The sequence below is a fragment of the Cucumis melo genome, chromosome 4 (genome assembly GCF_025177605.1).
Source record: "Cucumis melo cultivar AY chromosome 4, USDA_Cmelo_AY_1.0, whole genome shotgun sequence".
Taxonomy (NCBI): domain Eukaryota; kingdom Viridiplantae; phylum Streptophyta; class Magnoliopsida; order Cucurbitales; family Cucurbitaceae; genus Cucumis; species Cucumis melo.
Window position 1 is genome coordinate 10255676 of NC_066860.1, and position 21206 is coordinate 10276881.

Genomic DNA, 21206 nt, shown 5'->3' on the forward strand with positions numbered 1-21206 from the left:
AGACTACCTACTATTTTACATTGTGATAACCGTAGTGTTATTCAGATTGCTCACGACGAAGTATTTCATGAACGAACAAAGCACATTGAGAATGATTGTCATTTTGTTTGTCATCACCTTCAAAGCAACACTCTTCATCTCCAATCCATCTCCACCACTGACTAACCAGCAGATATCTTCACTAAAGCTCTCCATTCTCCTCGCTTCACTCAGTTACTTCACAAACTCAAGGTGGTCTCTGCTCTACCATCTTGAGTTTAAGGGGGGGTATTGCTGTAATTAAAATATCTCTTTTGGGGATATTATTCTTGTATTTTGAGGATATTATTCTTATATTTATTTTGCATAGTCTTTCCTTAAGTGTCAATTACTTTGTGTATAATTACGCTTGTATCTTTGGTAAATATTAATGAAATAAACTATTATTCATTCAGAAACCAAAGTCTTTTTTTATAAATAACACAGTTGTATAATCTCCACTCCAACTAGCAGTTTTATAATGTAAATAATAGAATTGCCATTATAACTAATTGGATATGAAATTATGAATATTTGAATGTGATTCCCTGTGTGACAGTGAACATGAGCATTTATGTTATATGCTGGTCTATTTCAGAGTTGTCTCATTTTATCTATGATATCTCTTTTCTATTCTGATGTCAATTTTTGGTTGAAAACTTTTTGACTTTTTAATTAAAGGACCACCTTCCATCATTGCTCTTACACGAATTGGGACCACCAGAACCATCATGGTTAGGATTACGTTTAGGGCTTACATTGATTGAGTTCAATTTCATGGTTATCGTCTATCTAGGATTTAATAAGAGTCATGGGTTGAATAAAGGACTTAAAGGGAATTGGTTCAATCCATGGTTACTAGCCTAGAATCTTTATCATATTCCTTAGAACCCAAATGATATAGGATAGACAATTTGTGTTGTGAGATCAAACAAGGTGCGGGAAAATTGGTCTGTATATATATATATATATATAAAAACAGAGAGAGAGAGAGAATGGAATAGAATACACTAGAAATCCACTAAAAAATGGAAGACATGATTTTTTTGTCATTGGCTTTTTTTTCTTTAATACATGGGGATCAAACTTCCAACCTCTAGGGTGGAAGGCACCTTTAACCTTTGAACTATTGGTTTTGTCAAAATTTTAGATTCTTTTGGACATTTGCAAGGTTTTGATGATAATGATTTTAATGATATTTTTTATATTGATTAATTATTGAAATAGTAAAAGTGTACCTGGGGTTCAATGAGGATTCGAGCTCCTTATGGTTCCAACACAAACGACCAACAAAATACCTAATAGGGAAGAGAGTCGGTTGGTCAGAATTAGTTTTATACAAATGATCAATAAAATACCCAATAGAAATGAACGTTGGTCAGTTGGAGTCGGTTTAACCCAAGATAGCCTTCTTCACTTTTCCTTGCATATGTTTTAGTCACTCAGATCAGAGAGGTTTTGTTCATGAGATTGTCACATGAATAAGTGACTTTTCCTTTCAAATGACTATAGCAACTTCCTACTTTAGGACTCATGCACAAAACTCCCCTTGCCTTTCTGATCAAGTACTTCTGACATTGTTTTGTTAGTTTCACTAACTTAGAGCTTTGTCTCTAAGTGCTTCCTTCAAAGTATTCTTCGTTAATTGTTAGCTTCAAAGCTCTCTTATGCGCGCATGATCTATACTTTTGCTTTTAAGAATATGTATATTGACTTCATATTAATTGAACACGTATACTTTTTTATTTTATTTTATTTTATTTTATTTTTACAAATGTCTATTTCTTATTCCTTCAAGGTGTTTGACCAATGCATGCTACTTAGTGGAGCCAAAAATCCACCTTATCATGAGTACAGTTTGGCTACTTGATGAGCAGGTAGGAAAATCTGAGTGTTGGTTCTCTCTGGTGCAACCAACCAAGATTGACAACTTGGTGTTGGCCTTCTACTTTTGAAATTTTGCTAAAGTTGTAGCCTTTTACAATAACATTTTGGCTAAATTACCTCACTTTGAAACTTTATAACCTATTTTATTAGGTCTATCTCAAACTTATAATATATATATATATATATATATATATATATTTTGTTAAAATACAATTTCTCACTCAACATAAAGAAGCCTTCCACAGATAATTTCAATGCACAAGCAGAATAATCATAGACAAAATATTAATAAAAGAAAGAGTTAAATAAAGTAGTCCTATTGGTTTTTTTTTTTTTCACCTTAACATGGGTGGATTGAGAATACAAATAACCTTTGTACTTTTTAGGTGCTAAAAGGTGGCTTTGCTGATGTTTTATATGTAAGACAATTGTATTGGTTAACTATTTATTTTTTAGTTTTCGGTTTTTGAAACTTAAATTTAGTAACACTATTTTCTTTTACTTTTCTTTTTGTATGTGCATTATCTTTCTAAAATTTAAGTTAAGTTTTGAAGACTTTTTTTCATTTTAAAAATAAATTAAGCTTTTTTTTTCTATTAAAATTAAGATATGAATTTACAAAACAACAAAATATAGTGAATTTATATGAGAAAATAAAAGAGGTCGGAAATACAGTTAACATTTTTTTCTTTTTTTGTCATATTCCTAGAGAGAAAAACAAATCACAGTTTCGGCATTCTTTGTAAACTCTTTATTTGTAAACTCTCTATGCCATGGGTGAGAAAGCAGTTTGTTTGGTTATTTGTTTTCCCTTTTTTTTTTTTTTTTTTGTTCTGTGTTTTTGAAAAAGGAAAACCATCATTATTAAACAATAGTCGAATTTTGAACAGATCCTTATGATTGGTTTAACATTCATGTTTGCGGATCAAAACAACAATAAATTAATCCTTTATCATTTGGCAACTTAATTTGGAAAAGAATAAAAATGCATTTGGATTTCTTTTCCCTTCGGTTTAGTCTAAACAAATTGGCAATAGTTGAAAATCTAAGTTCAAGCTTTCCCAAAACTCCCAAATTTCTTAAAAAAACTGATCATCGTAAATATATATCAAAATGTTATTTAATTCATTGCACCTATTAGGAAGTTACACTAATGATTGCTTAGAAAGGCAGGATTGCAAATATCATTCACATTAAAGATGCATTTGATGCATTTGGTTGACAGTTTTTATTTTAAAATTAGAAATTTTCCCAAAAATTAGTGCCATTCTCAACTTCACCACAAGACTTCTGAAAAGACAGAGAACCAATTACCAAATCACTCACTTATTCACATTTACAATTACAAAACTTAAGAAAAACAGGTAGAGTTCTTTCAAGTATCCAATGACAAATAACATAGGCAGCCCTCAAAATCAATTGACAGGCGAGCCTACTAACTAAAAATACTAATATATATTAGTTGACAATGGCAGAGTAAAAATGAAGGTCCAGGGGCCAAGCAATCGGGGGCTGCAAATGGTTTCCTTTTGGCAACCTTGGTTGCCACCAAGTTAGGCAACAGGTGGCCGGAGTACGTGATCCTGTGACGTGTCCACCGCAGCAGGTGGCATGAATTGCCACATAGCAACACTTGGGTGGTAACCAACGAAAGGAAATAACTTATTGCCAGGAGCTTGACCCTGAGCAGGAAATGTGGGTATTGGTGGTAAGAAGCCAGGTTGTTGAGCAGGCATGGACTTTACTTGCTGCTCTAGCCTCTCCTTATCTGCCTTGAGCCTCTGCTTCTCATCACGAAGCTCGTTCTTCTCAGCCTACACAAGATTGGAAGAAATGAAACTACATTTTGATTTGCCGGTTTATGTTTCTCCATGCAAATGCATCAAATGCAAACAAAATTGGCAAAGAAATCCATGGAGACTTGCCTTCAACTCTTTGATCTTCTCCTGGAGACTAGAATTTGACTCCTTTAGTTTCTGTGTTTCACTACGCAGCTGATTCACCATTCGAACTGCATCAACTAAAATTGCAGCCTTGTCAGTTTTGGGTGGTCTTCCAGGATCCAAAATGGAGCCCAGTTCCAGAAACCTGTTTTGAGATTCATCATAAAATTTATGCTTTGCTGGGGCAACATATAATTGTTATAAACAGAAATGAAGGGGGAAATGTGTTGGTTGCACATTGGTTTGGGTCAGAGGAAGTACTTGTCATTGAGCTTATCCCTCCGCAATTTCTCCCTACATGCTTTGGAGCTTGATGCACTACAAGAATCAGATCTAACCCTGCAATAGAAAACAAGTGTACTTTATTCACTGCCACATGAAATTTTCCTTCCTAATTTCTAATCTGTTATTATTCTCTATCTAGGTTTCCTTTAACCACCTCAATATCTTTAGCATGTATAACCCAATTTCACACAGATAACATACATGAAACCAAACACAAATGGATTCACAGCATACTGTAAGGCTGCCGATCATCCATACATAGAAAAGAAAGGGCAGAAAGGTAATTAACCAGCAATTCAACGATGAGGTAATGACTGTGGAAAAGATCGTGACTGATGGGGCCCACGGGTAGGAGAGAGAGAGTGCTATAAATAGATCTTTATGGGGAATGTGTAGGTAGGGTTTCTTTTTGTGTAAAATCTGCAGAAAGCTTTAGGAGAGGATTCCCCAGCCTCCTTGTAAAGGTGCTGGGTATGTTATTGTTATTTTCCTTTATATTTCTCTTGTTAAACATCTTGTGAACCTATCTTTGGCTGAAGTAATATAAATAACAGAGTCCTGCCTCTGTTTTAGCCCTTTTGTTAGGACAGATTATATTATTTTGGGTTAGAATCCTAACAAATACATTATAAAAATTATCATAAAATGCAAAAAACAATAAATGGATTGAAACTCAATTGGACAAACTATGAAGGATCGTGGCTGTCACTAACTCCCATGTAAGCCACGAAACCAAATGCTCTCCACTCTACAGTTAACTCAAAGCAAATAAGGAAACATCTATTTGCTGTGCACGGGGTAAATGCCTTGCATCTCAGCAAAAAGATACTCAAATTCCATTAGTCACGTAAATCAAAACAATATACCAACCTATATTACCCCCAACCACTAATTGTCATAGTAACTGGCCTGTACGTAATTTTGAGCCCATGAAAACATAAAACTAATGAAATTTTCAGGCAATTTTAATTAAAGAAACTCAAAATTACAAGTGATGGCTAATTAAATGCTTCCTGAAAGTCCATTAAGAAATCCTGAAGTCTTGTGATTTATTCACACCATGCTGTCCTACTTGTGACAGTAACACAGCCCCATGGCTAATATCCGTTCATATGGAAAGACATTCAAATCTGGCATATTATTTAGAAGCAAAAGGCTGATCTTTGTTTGAGTTCAACATGTTGGGTTGAACTTTGAAGGAAGAAAAGGATAATTTTGTCCAAACAGAATAGGTTAAAAACTAACAATAAAGGTTCATACCGCTTCTTTGAGCCTGATTCTAGACGGCCATCCACATCTGCCAACGATCCATCAATTTCCACACTGCAATAACATGTCAAAGGAAAAAGAAATAAGTACATACAAATTTTATATCAATATGTCCATGAAAGCAAACTAGTAAACGCATTATTTCGCATATCAAAAGGATTAAAAATAACATCAGAATTCTTTCCAAACGGTCAACTTACAAATTCACATAAACAACGAAACCAAGATGCACAATGGTATGACGTCCTTTGCTCATCATCCTTACAATCTTTTCTAAAATACAATAACACATAGTTTTCGCCCCCCCCCCCCCCAAAAAAAAAAAAGGCTCTGGTTAAGGACACCCATCATTCCCGTGGATACTAAATTAATTTGGTCAACGACATGATAGTTCACCAAACACAATCAGAAGTATAGTATCTGTACACACCATTACCCACCCAAAATCTCTTAAACTTCCATTCATAAGTTGGACGTCTGAACCAATGACTAACTCAATCCAAAAATTTTAAAAACCAGGTTGAGATCTTGCTTAAACGAAATCCTCTGGAAAATTAATCTGAGCAGCGATAGAAAGGGGTCACCCACCTCCCACAATTCGGCATGAACAAGAAAATCCGGGAAGTATTACGTCTTCCCCGATATAGATTCGATAAGAAGAAGGGAAAAAAAGCTTAAAAGAATAATTGAGAGAAATCTGAGATTACCCGGTATCATGGGCGCCGTTAAAGGGCTGAATAGCCCAAGTGAAGCTTGAGCTCGTGACCGGGAAATTCCCATCGGGTACAGGGATATCTTCGATCAAACCATAATCAAACAACCAATTGGGATTTTCGGGGGATACCATTTCTCAAACAAATATTGAAAAAAGGAACGCGAGATTGTCGGAAAATAATAAAATCCGACCAGAACAATTGGAAAAATGATGGGAATGAAAAATGAAGAGAAATTTAGAAGAGGAGAGTTAGGATTAGGGTTCGAACGGTTGAGGAGGGAGAAAATGGAAGAAGGTGAAATTTAGAGGACGACAAGAATCGAAAAAGATTAGGGATTTGAGGGTAGTGCTGGCCGATGATCGACCATATTAGGATCGAGTGGGAGAAACACGTCATCCAAACGCGTAGTTTTGGTCATGGGCTTTCAAAGTTGAAACCCCGTCTCAAGGGGGAGATAGAAGCTCCATAGTACAGTTTGAGGCAACTAGATAAATAGTAAAATAAATAGATAATTATGGTAAAATCTAAAATTTAATTAAAAACTAATCATATGAATAGATAAAATTAAGAGGTCTTTTCAAAAATACAACAAATCGGCAAAATATTTATACTGTATATAACAATTTAAAAAACGAAAAAAACTCATAGGCCCACAATGAAAATGCAAAAAATGTCTCGTCAACTACGCCGTCAACAAATGTGTAATATATTTGTTACACGATCGTTTAGATTTGACTATTGTTTCAGTATCGTTTAATTTGGTTGCACGATCGTTTAATTTGGTTACACGGTCATTTAAATTTGGTTACACGATTGTTTAGATTTAGCTAAACGAATTTTTTCAAGATTCTTTTGGTTACACGATTGTTTAGATTTAGCTAAACTAATTTTTTCAAGATTCTTTTGGTACACGATTGTTTAAATTTGGCTAAATGATTTTTTTTTTAATTCTTTTGGTACAAGATCGTTTATATTTGTCTACACGATATTGTTTACATTTTTACACGATCGTTTACTTCTTTTATTTTTTTTTACACAATCGTTTACATTTGGCTACTCCAATCCAAACAATTTTTTTCAAGATTCTTTACAGACGATCTTTTATATTTTGCTATTTTTTGTACACGATCGTTTAAATTTAGATTCAAATCTAAATGGCGTAAAAAAAGAAGAGACAAAGAAGAAATACGATGGGAAGAAATCACAGCAAAAAAACCCAACCTTAGTGGTTTGTTATATTTATAAAAATTAACCTAAAACTAACCTCACTTAAATTAAAAACCCAACCTTTTAATAAAGCTTCACGAAAATTAAAAACTCACTCGAATACGCTGTAACAAAACAGATACCAAGGTAAGTAATTAATGTATCTGTCAAGTCTCAAATCAACCCTAATTGATGGATTAGGATCCCAAAACACAACACAAGATTCTCTCTCTCTTTTCATGTGTAAACCAAGAAGAAACCATCGATCTTCTTTTTACTCTTTTGCTTCTCTCCACTTCAACTTATTCAAAAAAGAATTGTGTATGAAGCTCTTTGGTCAAAGATCTGTAAAGATGTGGAGCTCTCTAATGTCTATAGAAATCCTCGTGCTGGAGAAAAAAATCCACCGATCGAAATTCATGAAGCCGTGAAGTTTTCTATTGTCCATTTGTTCGAAATTCTCATGGTGGAGAAAGAAATTGTCTAGTCGAAATCCATGAAGCCGTGAAAGCCGCGAAAGACAACCAAAACTTAAAGATGAATGATAGAATCTCTAAACTTCTCAAAGCAAACAATGGTAGTTTTCAAGCAAAGGAGGTGTTGGGGCTTCAATATTATGTGCATAGTTTAAAAGCTAGAGTTTTTTTTTTTTAAGAATTAACAAATGGTTTAAAAATGATTATTTTTTTAAATCTATATATACAAACCTACTATTTAAAAAATATTTTGTAATGTTATAAAAAATAATATACACAAAACATTAGAGAAAAAGTTTTTACTACAAAAATAATGTAAATTAAACATATGAGAGAAAAAAATGAAAATTGTGTTATACAAGCCATATTAATGTGACAAATGTCACTCAATGGATGGAAGACATTTGGAAGAGCGAGTTTCATCACTTTATTGAGATTAAAGAAATCTATAACATATCAAAATACCTTATCTGAGGGGGTTTTATAAAAAATACTACAAAACGTGAAATTATTTACACCGTATATAATAATTTTGAAAATGGAAAAACCCCTCACAGTGTGAAATACCAAAAATATCTCAGTCAACACACGATTAATCGATTATACGTGGGAGAGTAATCTTCTTCTAAACGATAGGTGATCGTGAAGATTATTTAAATAATGGCGAAAAGCCCCAAATTTAAACGATCAGATAATAAACTCTAAATGATGGCGAGAAAGCTACAGATATAAACTATCATTCACATTATGCAAGATCATGTAGGTAATGATACCCGATCATGTAGATGATCGTGTAGTGAAGTTTAGACGATGGCAAAAATGGCTTCAAAGTTAAACGATCAATAATAAACTCTAAACGAATACGATAAAGCTTTAGATATAAACCATCATTTAAAATACCTTGAATGGTCGTCGGATATTTATGCACGGTCGTTTATCTAGATAAATGATCGATTTGAGAAGCTCAATAGAAGTCAATCCCAATCACGCATAATTACAAAAATACCATTCAAATCAACATGATATAAAAAAGGTAACCCTTTTCTTCAAACTCTTTCTCTACTTCACACTGCTTCGTCTTCTTCACAACATTTTTGTTGTACATCTTCTTATTCAATCTGTAAACCCCAAACCCTAAGTGTCACACTCCATCCCACACTAGACCTAAAATGACATGGGAGATGCGGCGTGACTTGAGCATCCTTGATGTTCTAAACGCAAAAGACACTCGGTCTTAAGGTCCTTAAACTTTGCTTAATCGTCTACTATTTTCTTTCCTAACTACAATCAAAATTTAGGTGATAAAACAACTTAACAAAAAGGAATAAGACAAACAAATACTTTTATTAACTTGAAACAAGCGTTCTACAACTATTTATATAAATTACATAAGTACAACATTTAACTTTAATCTAATCACCTTAGTAGCCTCTTCTCGCCTAGCAAGTCCTTTCACCTTTCCCCTACTTGGCCTTAACGCTTGGAACCTGGAAGGTAAAACTTTAAAACATAAGTCTAAAAGACTCAGTAAGGTTTTAAGAAACCTTTTCGCGAATTACCTTTTATAGTTCATATCATTTCGCCAAACATATCAAATCACATAAATTCATCTCTTATATAAACATATCATTTCGCATATCACATCAATATACATTTAACATATCACACATTAGTCAAGTCATTCCTTTCGATAAGAATCCCGAATCATTCTCTACGCAAGGACTCATCAATCTGTGTGTTAGACTACTAAGATGACCTTTTCATCACCAACATCTGAGAATATCTTGATTTGTCTCGTTGCTTAAGCCGCTAAACACAATGCAATCCTTTTTTACATTGGTCAGATTCATTTCACCATGTAATCATTTTCTACATGCCTACCTTTATTCCTTACATGCACATAACATTCAATTCATTCATAGGAAGTAGACTAATGGTTTAAACACCATTTTGACAATCATTGAAACACAAAACATAGTTTAAACATGAAATAGACTTTACTTTGAAATCGCTTTAAAAACATTGGTATTGAAATCATTACTTCAAATCAGTAAACACTTTAATAAAGAAGGCTTGAAATCATTTGAATACTCTGAAGAAAACACTTTATGAGCTAAACCTGAAATACATTTCTTCTTCCTCTTCTCGCATAGTCTAACTAGCAGCAGAACTTCAGCACTTTGCTTTTTCCTCTTTAAACTTTCAGAATAACAACACTTAATTCTAATCTCATCCTCTATTTATACTACTCTTAAAATAGTTTAGTCACCCTTAAATCCATAATAAGTTGTCATCTCCTACTTCTTACTGGTACACGTGTAAACTTAAGGTTTAACTTATTCATGCTTAACTTAAAACATACACATGACCCATTAAGTAAATTTAGGAAATTTATGAGAAGTTTTCTTGTTTCTTCTCGCCAACTTCCATTTCACAAAAAAACTCTAATCGCCTAACCATTCAAAAGTCTTCTTGTATAACCTTTGTCCTAGAGTAATCCACCTCTTCTCGCGTAGAGCACCTAAAATGCCTGTTTTAGAACACTTAGTCAAATTTTACTTCTTATCTTAACTACGGGTCTTAACTACAGGTCTTAACTACGAGTCTTAACAACGAGTCTTAACTATGGGTCTTACACAAGCTTGACACGTAGGCTATCCATCAGCGACGATTGGACATTCCATCGAGACATACACATTATCTTCTTAGAAACCAAATTCTTTAATCGTCTGACCCTCTTATCTTCTCGAGAAGTAACAGACATTTACTTCCGCCCAGCGAGTGGTCAAGTCATCTTGTCAAGACATTTTCTTGCCTCCACTTCCTTAGGCGTAGACACTTCTCACATTATCATGAAAAAGGCCTAACTCTTGGCGTCCAACACATACTTCTTTCTCGCCATCCTTTTTATCGCGTTGCTTTCCTTCTCCTGATAAAATTTAGGCTTAAGCATCTCTTTTCGCGTCGCCTTTCTCTTTTCATGTTGCCTTTCCTCACGAAATGCCTCATGCTTCTTTGAACAACTTTCCAGTAAGGATCATCTCCACCACTCTCAATCTCCACCAACCTGATGGAACAAAAACAAAGAGAGCATGCACAGTGGAAGACTAGGATCATGTTTTACTCTATATGCATCTAAACGATTTAGATATTAACATGCTGCAACTAAACGATAGACCTAAACGATGAATAGAGAAGGTAAACGATGAGCTTACCTTTTTAATTCTTAACTTCTTTGTTCCAAAACTTCTTCTTGCCTGAAGATCATGAGCAAAGGACAACCACTATGTTGACCTACTAATCTCAAGACTAAGAACCGAGTTGTGGGATTCGTTTTATGAAGGAGAACTTAGAGAGATGGATGGAGGAAGGTGTATCATTTAGAGATTTTTCACGAAATTTTCGTCATCCCTTTCTCATTCTGTAAATAGAAGTTTATAAAGAAAATTACATGCAAAATGCATGCAATTTACTTCATGAAATCTCAACACCTAATTAATCTATTAACTATTAATGGAATTGGTGGTTTATAATTGCATTATAAGCTACCACATTTCCCACTAACATTTAGTAATAGATATATTAGTCAAAAGACAATTTGGTCATTTAACCAATTAAGTCAAAGTCAAACTTTGACTTTTCTTAGTCAAAAGTTAACTTTTTAACTTTTTGCTATTTTATCCGTCTTGACTAATTTCAACCTCCCGAGTATGAATCCACATTTATTTTTCGAATATTCAAATCATATTTGAATATAAATCCGGTCAAAGTTTTGTTTTTCAAGTCAACATGTTGACTTTTACAACTTTGATTGTTTCAAATCTTTCCAAGCTTCTAAATATGAATCCATATTCATATTTAAATCATATTTAAACATAAAGCTTAAAGTTTATATTTACCGACTTATATCATATATACTTGTCGATTTCTCTCTCTTTACCTAATTCGAACAATTCGAGTTATTCCAACATATTGTTCTAAGTTGAATCTATATGAGCTAGTAGGGGAACTTAATGGACCTATAGATCATGGGCTCCAACGATTCGAGATTAACTGGCTAAACTCTTTTAGACCAAGCTTAATCAACATTCGTTAACTAATGAGTCATTCCACTAAAGACTCATAGTTGTACTCCCCTCAGTATAGATATATTTCTGTCCACCTGATATAACCATGATGGGTAAGTTGATCCTTCACAGGTTGTTTGTAATCTTGGCTGGGTCAAAATACGTTTTACCCCCGAAATTACATCTTGCTCCTTAAGACCCACTGATCCACTATCGAACAATTGGTTTAAGGTCCAACCTATAAACCTGAATCCTTCTCGGGCCAAAGAGAAGATAGGGCCCCTTGTTCAAGACTTGGATTCAGTCCTTAAGAAAACAAGTTATCTACTATCCCAAAAGTGGGTAGGAGTGAATTCCGTCTTGCACCTTATGTCCCTAGCTATCCACTCGGTCTTATCCCTGAAATGGGAGGCTTATTGGGTCAGCGATGATGAGCTACCCTCACCTATGCAGATGTAGATCTAAGGATATTACTGAATGAACAGAAGTTCATAGTTAGTTCAGGATTAAGATCAAGTTACCTAGGTCATCATAATTGAAATAGCCAGTTTATATAGTTTACGGTGTTATAACTAAAAGTGACTATTTCGCGGTTCCAGTCTAATGCAAACCATTTACATAGGATGCCCCCACTCCCATGTTTTCACATGAACGATTCAGGATTACACCGTTTATACTAACTACGAAACGGGTCGCATCCATAGTGTTTTTCTAGAATAAGGGGTCCAACCTTATTCATACACTATAGACTATTTGGGCTATTAACTTGAACTTAATCCATGTTTATGTCTCTACATAAAGTTCAAGTGTATTGAAAAACTTAGTAAAATAGCCTCGTGATCTTAATTTATTGGTTTTAAGATTATAGCATTCAATAACAAATTTATTGAATCAAATAACAAAGTACGAGTTTTAGGACATAAATTCCAACACGACCGCCGACCCACTGCCTACGGCTCTCCATCTGCACCGACTGTTAACCACAGCCCAGGGCTCTCCATCTACACCGGCCATTAACCACAACCCACGACTCTTCATCTCCACGTCATTCTCTCCATTTCAAGTCATTCTCCTTCACGTCGTCCTTCTGTATTTAGAGGTTAGAACTTAAACATTTAAAATTTTGTAGTTTCTTCTTCAATGTATTTGTTTTTCCTGAATGATATCATTTTTTTTCCTCAAAATTTCACAGTTTAACACCACCGTTTGCCTCGTTGTCCACATTATTGCATCCTTTTAACCTTAAGGGTTAGCAAATAATTCACAATGTAAGCTATTATCAGGCTGATCGCAACCTTTTATTTGATCTTTTGGCTGATTTTTATCTTGTTCTTTTCTGTGAATGGGAATGAAGTCGAGATTTGCTCTAGAGTTGGATGGTCTCAATTGCTTTGAAACTCTCGTCCCCAATTAAGGTTTTCTCATGTTGAAATCGAAATTCAATTTAACTCTTTTTTTTTTCATTCATTCTTTAAGTTTTAAGGTTTAAAAATTAGGTTATATGACGAATTTTGGGGATATCATTGGAAAACTGGAATTGTAGTATATAATACTGAGTGTTCTTCTTTTGGATGGAATTAGATGATTGGATTCTATTCTACGCTGGAATTTGATATGAAATCTAATAGTATATTGGTTGATTCATTGCTGTTGGTGTTTAGTTGTTTGATATTTTTCAAGATTTTACAGTATTGTGAATTACCTGGATGGTTAATCTTAGAGTTTTTGTTAGAATTGGGAATTGTGAAAGCTCTTTGTAATTGATATAATAATAATTGTAACATTTTGGATGGCTTCAATTTTTTCTTTCGTTGATATATCAACATTGATTGAATTGAAATTGATTTAAGTTTCACGGTTTATTGGTGTTGACTGCAATATTAGGTACCACTATGCATAATATGTCCAAGAGTGCTTCCTTTTCTCTCTGTGACTGTCGAATTTAATTCGGACTCTTCTCAACTCTCTTATCTCAAATTACCTTCATATTTCATTAAATGATCCATTAAATGAGGAGCATTAGAGAAGTTTTTTTAATCAAGTATTTTAAAGATTAGTGTTGTTGGAATATAGTGACCTAATTGTCTTTACCTTACTACACTGAATGACAAGTAAATAAATATGTACTTAGGTCTTCTAAACCGGAGCCCAACATAAATTCCCAAAGTTTGTTTGCAGCAATTTTTGTAGGGGGAAGAGGGGGTTGTTGTAATTGTTGCTAGGTAGATCAAGGGCCAAATGCTATGCTTGTAAAGAGATTAGATGTTGAGAGGGTGGGCTAAGCTTTATGAGAACATCCATTTCAAATTGGTTTATGTTGTCTTCACTGAGCAGATTGATCTTTATTTCATTTATTTTGTTATTACTTTTTGAAGTTTATTGGTTTTTTTGAGATTAAAGCGCTCGCCGTGTAATTGAATGCTAATGACTACCAGAAGTTGTAATTTTTAGGTTGTTTATGTGTGAAACACTTGTTGAATTTTGTTTTCTTGAAATTTGTTTTATCCTTAGATTTTTCCTATTTTATGTTGAAGTTGAATGAAATGTTGGTGAGGTTGATACTTACAAACGTGTGGAAGAAAATTCTTTATGAAATCCAAGTTATGCTACATTTCATTAAAAGAAGATTGAAATTTTTCTTTGACAACTTTTTGATGTGTTAACAATGCATGTGGAAAAAGAAATTGACATTTAGTTAAAGCTTGAGGACATGGTTGACCTTACTGGCTTCTTGGACCAATCAACTCGATCTAAGAGTCTTTCCATCTCCCGTAAGTTCAGATTTTAACATACTTCAATGTTTGAACTAGGAATTAATGAATTAAGATGGCATTCTTTGTCATTTTTCTAATTCTTTAGTGGCATAAGAAATGCAACTATTTGATAAAATGTTGCTATGTGAGCCCAACTTGACATTGTTGTATTTTGGTTTAGGTGTGAAATCCAAGTTTGTCTTTGAAGCCAAGTTCATCTAAAGTCATTTAGTTTCAAGCTTCTTTAATTAAGTTTATGCTTCTTGAACTCGGATTGTAGTCTTGCGATTTTTTTAATAGCATAGTTGGATTGGTTTCGTAATTTTGTAATTGTTGATTACATTGCTGAGAAAAATCAAATTATTGTTGGTTTACTTAATATATTAAAATTATGTCATTTATTTTGTTGTGTAACTACTAGTTGAAGATTTTATTTTGTTGATGAATATGTTTTATTGAAACAAAAGTACGTAATTAAGGAAATAAAAAATGGAAATTTTTGTATATTTAATATATCAATGAACGATATACATGACGTTAAATACATGTCAAGTATATTATCTTACTTGACGTGTAAATAGTGTCAAGTATACGATCTTACTTGAAGTGCAAAAACCGTCAAACACAACATCTTACTTGATATGTAAAAGGCATCAAGTATGTGACCTTACTTGACACATAAAAAAGTGTGAAGTGCAATAGATTACTTGACGTTAATTTACTGTTAAGTAAACGTATACTTGACGGCTTTTTAGTGTCAAGTAATGTGACTATACTTAATAGTCGATTATGTAACGTTTTTAAAAACGTTAAGTATAGGTTTACTTAACACTGTATTAACATCAAGTACCTAAGTATAGTCCTAAGTTCAAATAACTCACTCTTCGAAATGTATATTTTAGTTTTCTTTTCATGGTTTTGCATAAATTATATAAATACAAATAAGAGTACACAAGTTAACTTGTGTATACATTGCATCAATGATTAAAAGGTAAAAAATTTAAAATTTCACTGTTACTTGAATTGAAAAGAGTAAAACAAAACGAATCTGGTATGATTTTAATATTCTTCATAAAAGAAAATAAAAAAATAAAAGGCAATATCAATACAAGCAAAAACCGAAGAAATATGAACTTCAACTTCAATGGGTTAAGATTGAAGAGAAATATGATTCTTATTATCTTTTGAGATAATATTAGCAATATATGAAAGCCTTGATTCTTTTCCTCAGCTCCTCTGGGTTGGCTCCAACAAGCTTATGGTCAGGTGCTCCATTCTTCATCAATACAAATGTCGGCATGGCCTTTATCTCCAACTTTGATGCAACCTCCTGTTTGTCATCATGAAACAATTTTATGTCACAACAAAAGAAAATTGCAAACTTCTTCTCCTCTTCCTTTTCCCTCAATAATTGTGCTCTTTTTTACTCGAAAATTACGCATATGTCAGAGACATCTATCTGATCCTATAATGTTTGACATCAAAGATTTTTGGCATCTCATTGTAATTTTCATTTATCTCATTTCTTGTTTATCAAGTTTTTGTCAACCAAGACTAGCTTGCATATATCTTTATCTAATTTGATCACAAAATTGTCTAACCATACTGCATTTAATTACCCAACAAATAAAAACAAAACAAAACTGGTTGGATTTTTAAGTCTTCTAAGGTGAGTACCGTAGTTTTAACTTATTTCCTATAAGGTTTTTTTTTTACTATTTTCATAAGCTTTAATAACTACTAGAACAATCATGGTTGCTTAAAAATTGTATATGTAATATCATAAAAGCAAAATGAAAAGAAGTAAAGTTTTGAATGTTTTTGTATGAAGGAAGAGATGAAGAGTTTTAGAGAATTAAGAAAAAGAATTGATTTCTCAACACTTTATTATACTTTTAACAAAAAGAAACAGAAGAGTATGAAATGAGAAATAGTAGAGATTGAAAAGAAAAACGTTCTCAGACAAATTCTTAATATCTTTGAAGTTATGTTAGATAGCATAATTCTGAGCTTATTCCTACGCAAATGAAAATTATAAGCTATTATTGATCTAAAATTTTATTTTCTACTTCGTTTATACTCTTTTTCACATTCTCTCGGTACAAACTAGAGTCTAAATTGTCAAAATGAGTTTAGATCACAATATATCCTGAGAATTAAGAGATTCGTTGTTCAAATCCCGCCTATCTTCATTTGTACTAAAAAAAGCCAGAGCCTAAGTTAATTATTATTAGATTAAGTTATATTTTAGAGATACTGCACATTATCTTCCACGGTCAAAATTACCTTAGCTTCGTCCACATCCACAGATAGAAACAAAACACTTTTGTACTCCAAGGCCAGCTCTTCAAAGAAAGGGCTCATGGTTCTTGAGGGTGTACACCAGCTAGCACTAAAATGCACTACAGCCTGCAGTATCATTACAAACGAATACAAACCTTTGAACTTTGCATAACATTTACTTCCATATTACTGAATTTACCAAACATTGAACCGAGAGTATGAAGATGAAAAGTAAAGAAGGGACTCACAGGGCAGCCTTGTAAGGAAGCTTTTGTAACATAGTAATCCCATGATTCCTCTGAGCCAACTTTGATTACCCTTTTCTTCACAATCTTTTTCTGTCTTTCCATGTTTCTTTCTCTTCCCCCTTTCTTCTGGAGATGTAATTTATAGAAGATGAAGATAAGCTACAAAATTAAGGGTGTTTTTGCTGCTTGTCGTTTTCCGATTTTTTTTTTGTTTACCAAAATTTGACAGGATGTGAAGGTTGAATGTAGTTTGTAACAGAAGGAACCCACAGAAGGGAAGGGACCATGCTTATCCACTTCCATGGTCATCATGATAATAATCATTTTAACCTTCTCTCATTTCTTTACTTTTTGGTTTTGTCTTCTCATAATTTGGACCAAAAATTAAGGAAGTTCCGTAGAGAAAAGTTCTATCAGTTTACATTCCTTCCATCGAGTCCAAAACTGTTATTATGGAATATATTTTGATTGATAGCTGTTAAAGTTTCAGAAACTGACTTTTAGTACTCTAGAATATTGTATTTCATAAAAGTTATGAAAAAGATTAGATGAAATTTTATAAGGAAGAAAAACACAAAAGAGACACGGATTTAATGTGGAAGAGAAAAAACAACCAATGTGACACCAAATTATTTTCATGTACACTCTTAGGGGCTGTTTGGGATTAGGGTTATCACTGTGGGATTAGATTATCCCAACCATAACTCCTCTCCGGCCCAAGGATTATGGAAACCCTACTTTTAAGGTTTCCATAATCCCCGTTTTATCCCTACCCCCTTCAAAAACCACTCTGCCGAAAACCCTCCAATTTCTTTCCCTTTAACCTGTGTTTACTCTGCCCTTAATCCGTCTTTTGTTCTCTCCGAATCTCTTCTTCTTCCAATTTTGATTGTGGTTTCTTATTCTCTCTATTCTCTTCCGTTTTCGTTTTGCGCCCATTCCTTGAAATTTTCGTGGATTATTTTTGCCGAAGACCCCTCCCATTTGTTTCTCTTCAACCCGTGTTTCTTCTTCTTCCACTTCCGATTTATGTGGTTTCTTCTTCTCCCTATTCTTTTCCATTTTTGTTTTGCGTTGATTCCTTGAAGAGAAGTTCGTCTGGTGGATTTTTCGCTGAAAAATTCATTTTCCCGTTTCCATGGAAAAGGGGTTTCCTATAGTGATCCCAGTGTCATCTACATCTCTCTCATCCGTCTCTCTCACTACACGAAAACTGTTGGGGTTGTTGCCCTAAATCTCGTGATCTTGTAGTTTGTAATTGTATATATTATATAAACATTTTCTTTATCTAATAAAATAAAGTGTTTTATGTTATTTGACATTTAGTTGCATTAACCCACAAAACCAATAAACTAACATCCAAGGTTATCTTCTGTAACCTAAACATGTATGTGGAGACATACAAGTGGATCATGTTTAAGCAATAACCTAAATGGTCTATAGTAAATGGATAAGGCTGGATATCTTATCCTGGTGACACTACGAATACAGCCTACTTTGTAGTTGTTACAATTGTTCTAAAGTGCTACAAATGATTTGATCCTAACCATTCATTTTAAGACATTAGAGCGAGGGTATTCTATACAAAGTGTTTGTATAAGACCGTACCATGAAATGAATAGTCTCTCTTATTAACACCGTTACTAGTTGAGACTCCATTTCACCAGGATAACCATAGGTGACTTGACTTGAATCCTGAGTGAGTTGTGAGCTCCTGCATATGAAGGCGGTCCTTTGATTTGCAATGAATAGACCGTACCATGAAATGAATAGTCTCTCTTATTAACACCGTTACTAGTTGAGACTACATTTCACCAGGATAACCATAGGTGACTTGACTTGAATCCTGAGTGAGTTGTGAGCTCCTGCATATGAAGGCGGTCCTTTGATTTGCATGGGTGAGAGTGGCTTATGTCGCCGACTCAATATGCCTACCATTTTAGAGATTCGTCTGATTGAGGAGCTGGGAACACTACACAAGAAGGAATTCACTCTTTCTCTATAGATAGAGTAAGTAGAGAAATTGCTATCTTAAGGGTTGATTCCAAGGTTTGAACAATGTGGTGCCACACTCTCTCTTGGCCTGAGAGGGGTTCAGCTATAGTAGGACTATAATTATTGTTCATTAAAGGAATCATTGGTACTTAAGCAGTTAGATGTAATTACAGGGGCAAAACAATAATTTTTTGCCTAACTGTACTTACGAGCAATTTGTGAAAGGTCATTGCACTGTTGATTGCTTATATCTAATGGACACAAAAATATATCTACAGTAAGAAGAGTGAAACTATTTGTCTTTAATGGAATGACTAATAGTTAATGAGTAGAGATTAATTTAATTAAAGAGTTTAATTAATTAATCTCATTTCATTGGAGCTTCAATCTATAGATCCATAAGGTCCCCTTGTTAGCTCAATAAGGATAAATGAGAATCAAATTTATTTTAGTTTAATTTGAATTGTTCAAATTGATTAAAGGGAATAAATTGTATATGATACAATTAATATAATGTATTTGATACTTTATAATGTAACGTTTTTATGAGAGAAATTAATATTTGAATATGATTCAAATAATAATAATAATATGAATAAAATTCATAAATAAACTATAGGTTAATTAGTAGGAATTTAATTCATATTAACACTATAGATTATATGAGAGATTTAAACCATTGATTATATTATATATGATATAATATAAAGTTTATATTATATGAGATACAATATGAATTAAATTTATATTAATTTTATTTTATTAATATATATTTAATTAATAAAATTTTATATAGAGAGTAAGGGAGTTATTTTGATAACTTTGCTCCATCTCTCTTAAGTTGGTTGAGATATACAGTATTCGTATTCTCATTCTAATCTCTGCCAGTGCCGGAATGGAAATAGAAGCACATTACTATAGATTTTCTGTTTGGATTACCCCGTACTTCTTGTGGACATGATGGTATATGGGTGATAGTAGACAGACACACCAAGACAGCGCGATTTATACTTGTTAGAGTGACGTCTACACTGAATCAGTTAGCCAAATTATACGTCAACAAGATTGTAAGTCAATATGGAGTGCCGATATCCATAGTTTCAAATAGAGATCCAAGGTTTACTCCAAGTTTTGGTCTAATTTGTAGAAAGCATTGGGAATAAAGTTGAGGTTTAGCACAACTTTCCATCCCCAGACAGATGGTCAGTCAGAGAGGACCATCCAAACCTTAGAAGACATGTTGAGAGCATGTGTTCTTCAGTTAAAAGGAAGTTGAGATACCCACTTATCACTTATGGAATTTGCTTACAATAACAACTATCAGTCTAGTATCGGCATGACAGAGTTAGAGGCTATGTATGGCAGGTCATGCAGAACTTCTGTGTGCTAGAATGAAGTAGGTGAACGGAAGTTAGTTGGTCCTGAGTTGGTACAAATCAAGACAAATTGTGTTAAGTTAATTGGAGAGAACTTAAAAGTAGCGCAAGGTCAGTAGAAGAGTTATGCCAATAAGCGACGAATAGACTTAGAATTCCAGGTTAGAGATCAGGTTTTCTTAAAGTTGTCTCCGTGGAGAGGTGTTCTTCGTTTTGGAAGGAAGGGTAAGTTGAGTCCTAGACATATTGGACCTTACCGGATAACAGAACGAGTTGGGCCAGCAGCTTATAGACTTGAATTGCCAGCAAAACTTACTTGAATACATGATGTTTTTCATATGCCCATGTTAAGGAAATATATACAAGATCCATCACATGTGTTGCAAGGGCAACTAGTTGAGTTGAGGGAAGATTTGGGTTACATTGAAGAAGCAGTTCACATCCTAGACAAAAAAGAACAAGTTTTAAGAAATAAGGCGATTCCACTCGTAAAGGTTTTATGGAGACATCACGAAGTGGAGGAGGCAACTTGGGAACCAGAAGATCACATGAAGAAGAGATACTCGACACTTTTTAGTTAGCGACTTCAAAATTTCGAGGACAAAATTTTCTAAGGGGGAGGTAAGTTGTAAACTCAAGTCTTTCCTATTTCATTTCGACTTTAGCTATTGAAAAAAAAAGATT

General features: G+C 33.7%; 2 protein-coding genes across 2 annotated transcripts; both read right to left on the minus strand.

Annotated features, from left to right (window-relative positions):
- Window positions 1-3215: 3215 nt before the first annotated feature.
- On the minus strand, window positions 3216-6576 carry LOC103494950 (transcription factor ILR3). The gene is made up of 5 exons (XM_008456336.3): window positions 6110-6576; window positions 5394-5456; window positions 4110-4187; window positions 3831-3993; window positions 3216-3719 (listed from the first exon to the last, which is right to left on the minus strand). Exons 1-5 carry the CDS (start codon window positions 6247-6249, stop codon window positions 3459-3461), a joined length of 705 nt encoding a protein of 234 aa, XP_008454558.2. The 5' UTR covers window positions 6250-6576; the 3' UTR covers window positions 3216-3458.
- A 9077-nt stretch (window positions 6577-15653) lies between these two features.
- Window positions 15654-17390, minus strand: LOC103494949 (thioredoxin-like protein CXXS1). The gene is made up of 3 exons (XM_008456334.3): window positions 17152-17390; window positions 16907-17029; window positions 15654-15950 (listed from the first exon to the last, which is right to left on the minus strand). The coding sequence occupies exons 1-3, from the start codon at window positions 17251-17253 to the stop codon at window positions 15816-15818; spliced, it is 360 nt and encodes a 119-aa protein (XP_008454556.2). The 5' UTR covers window positions 17254-17390; the 3' UTR covers window positions 15654-15815.
- Window positions 17391-21206: the final 3816 nt, after the last annotated feature.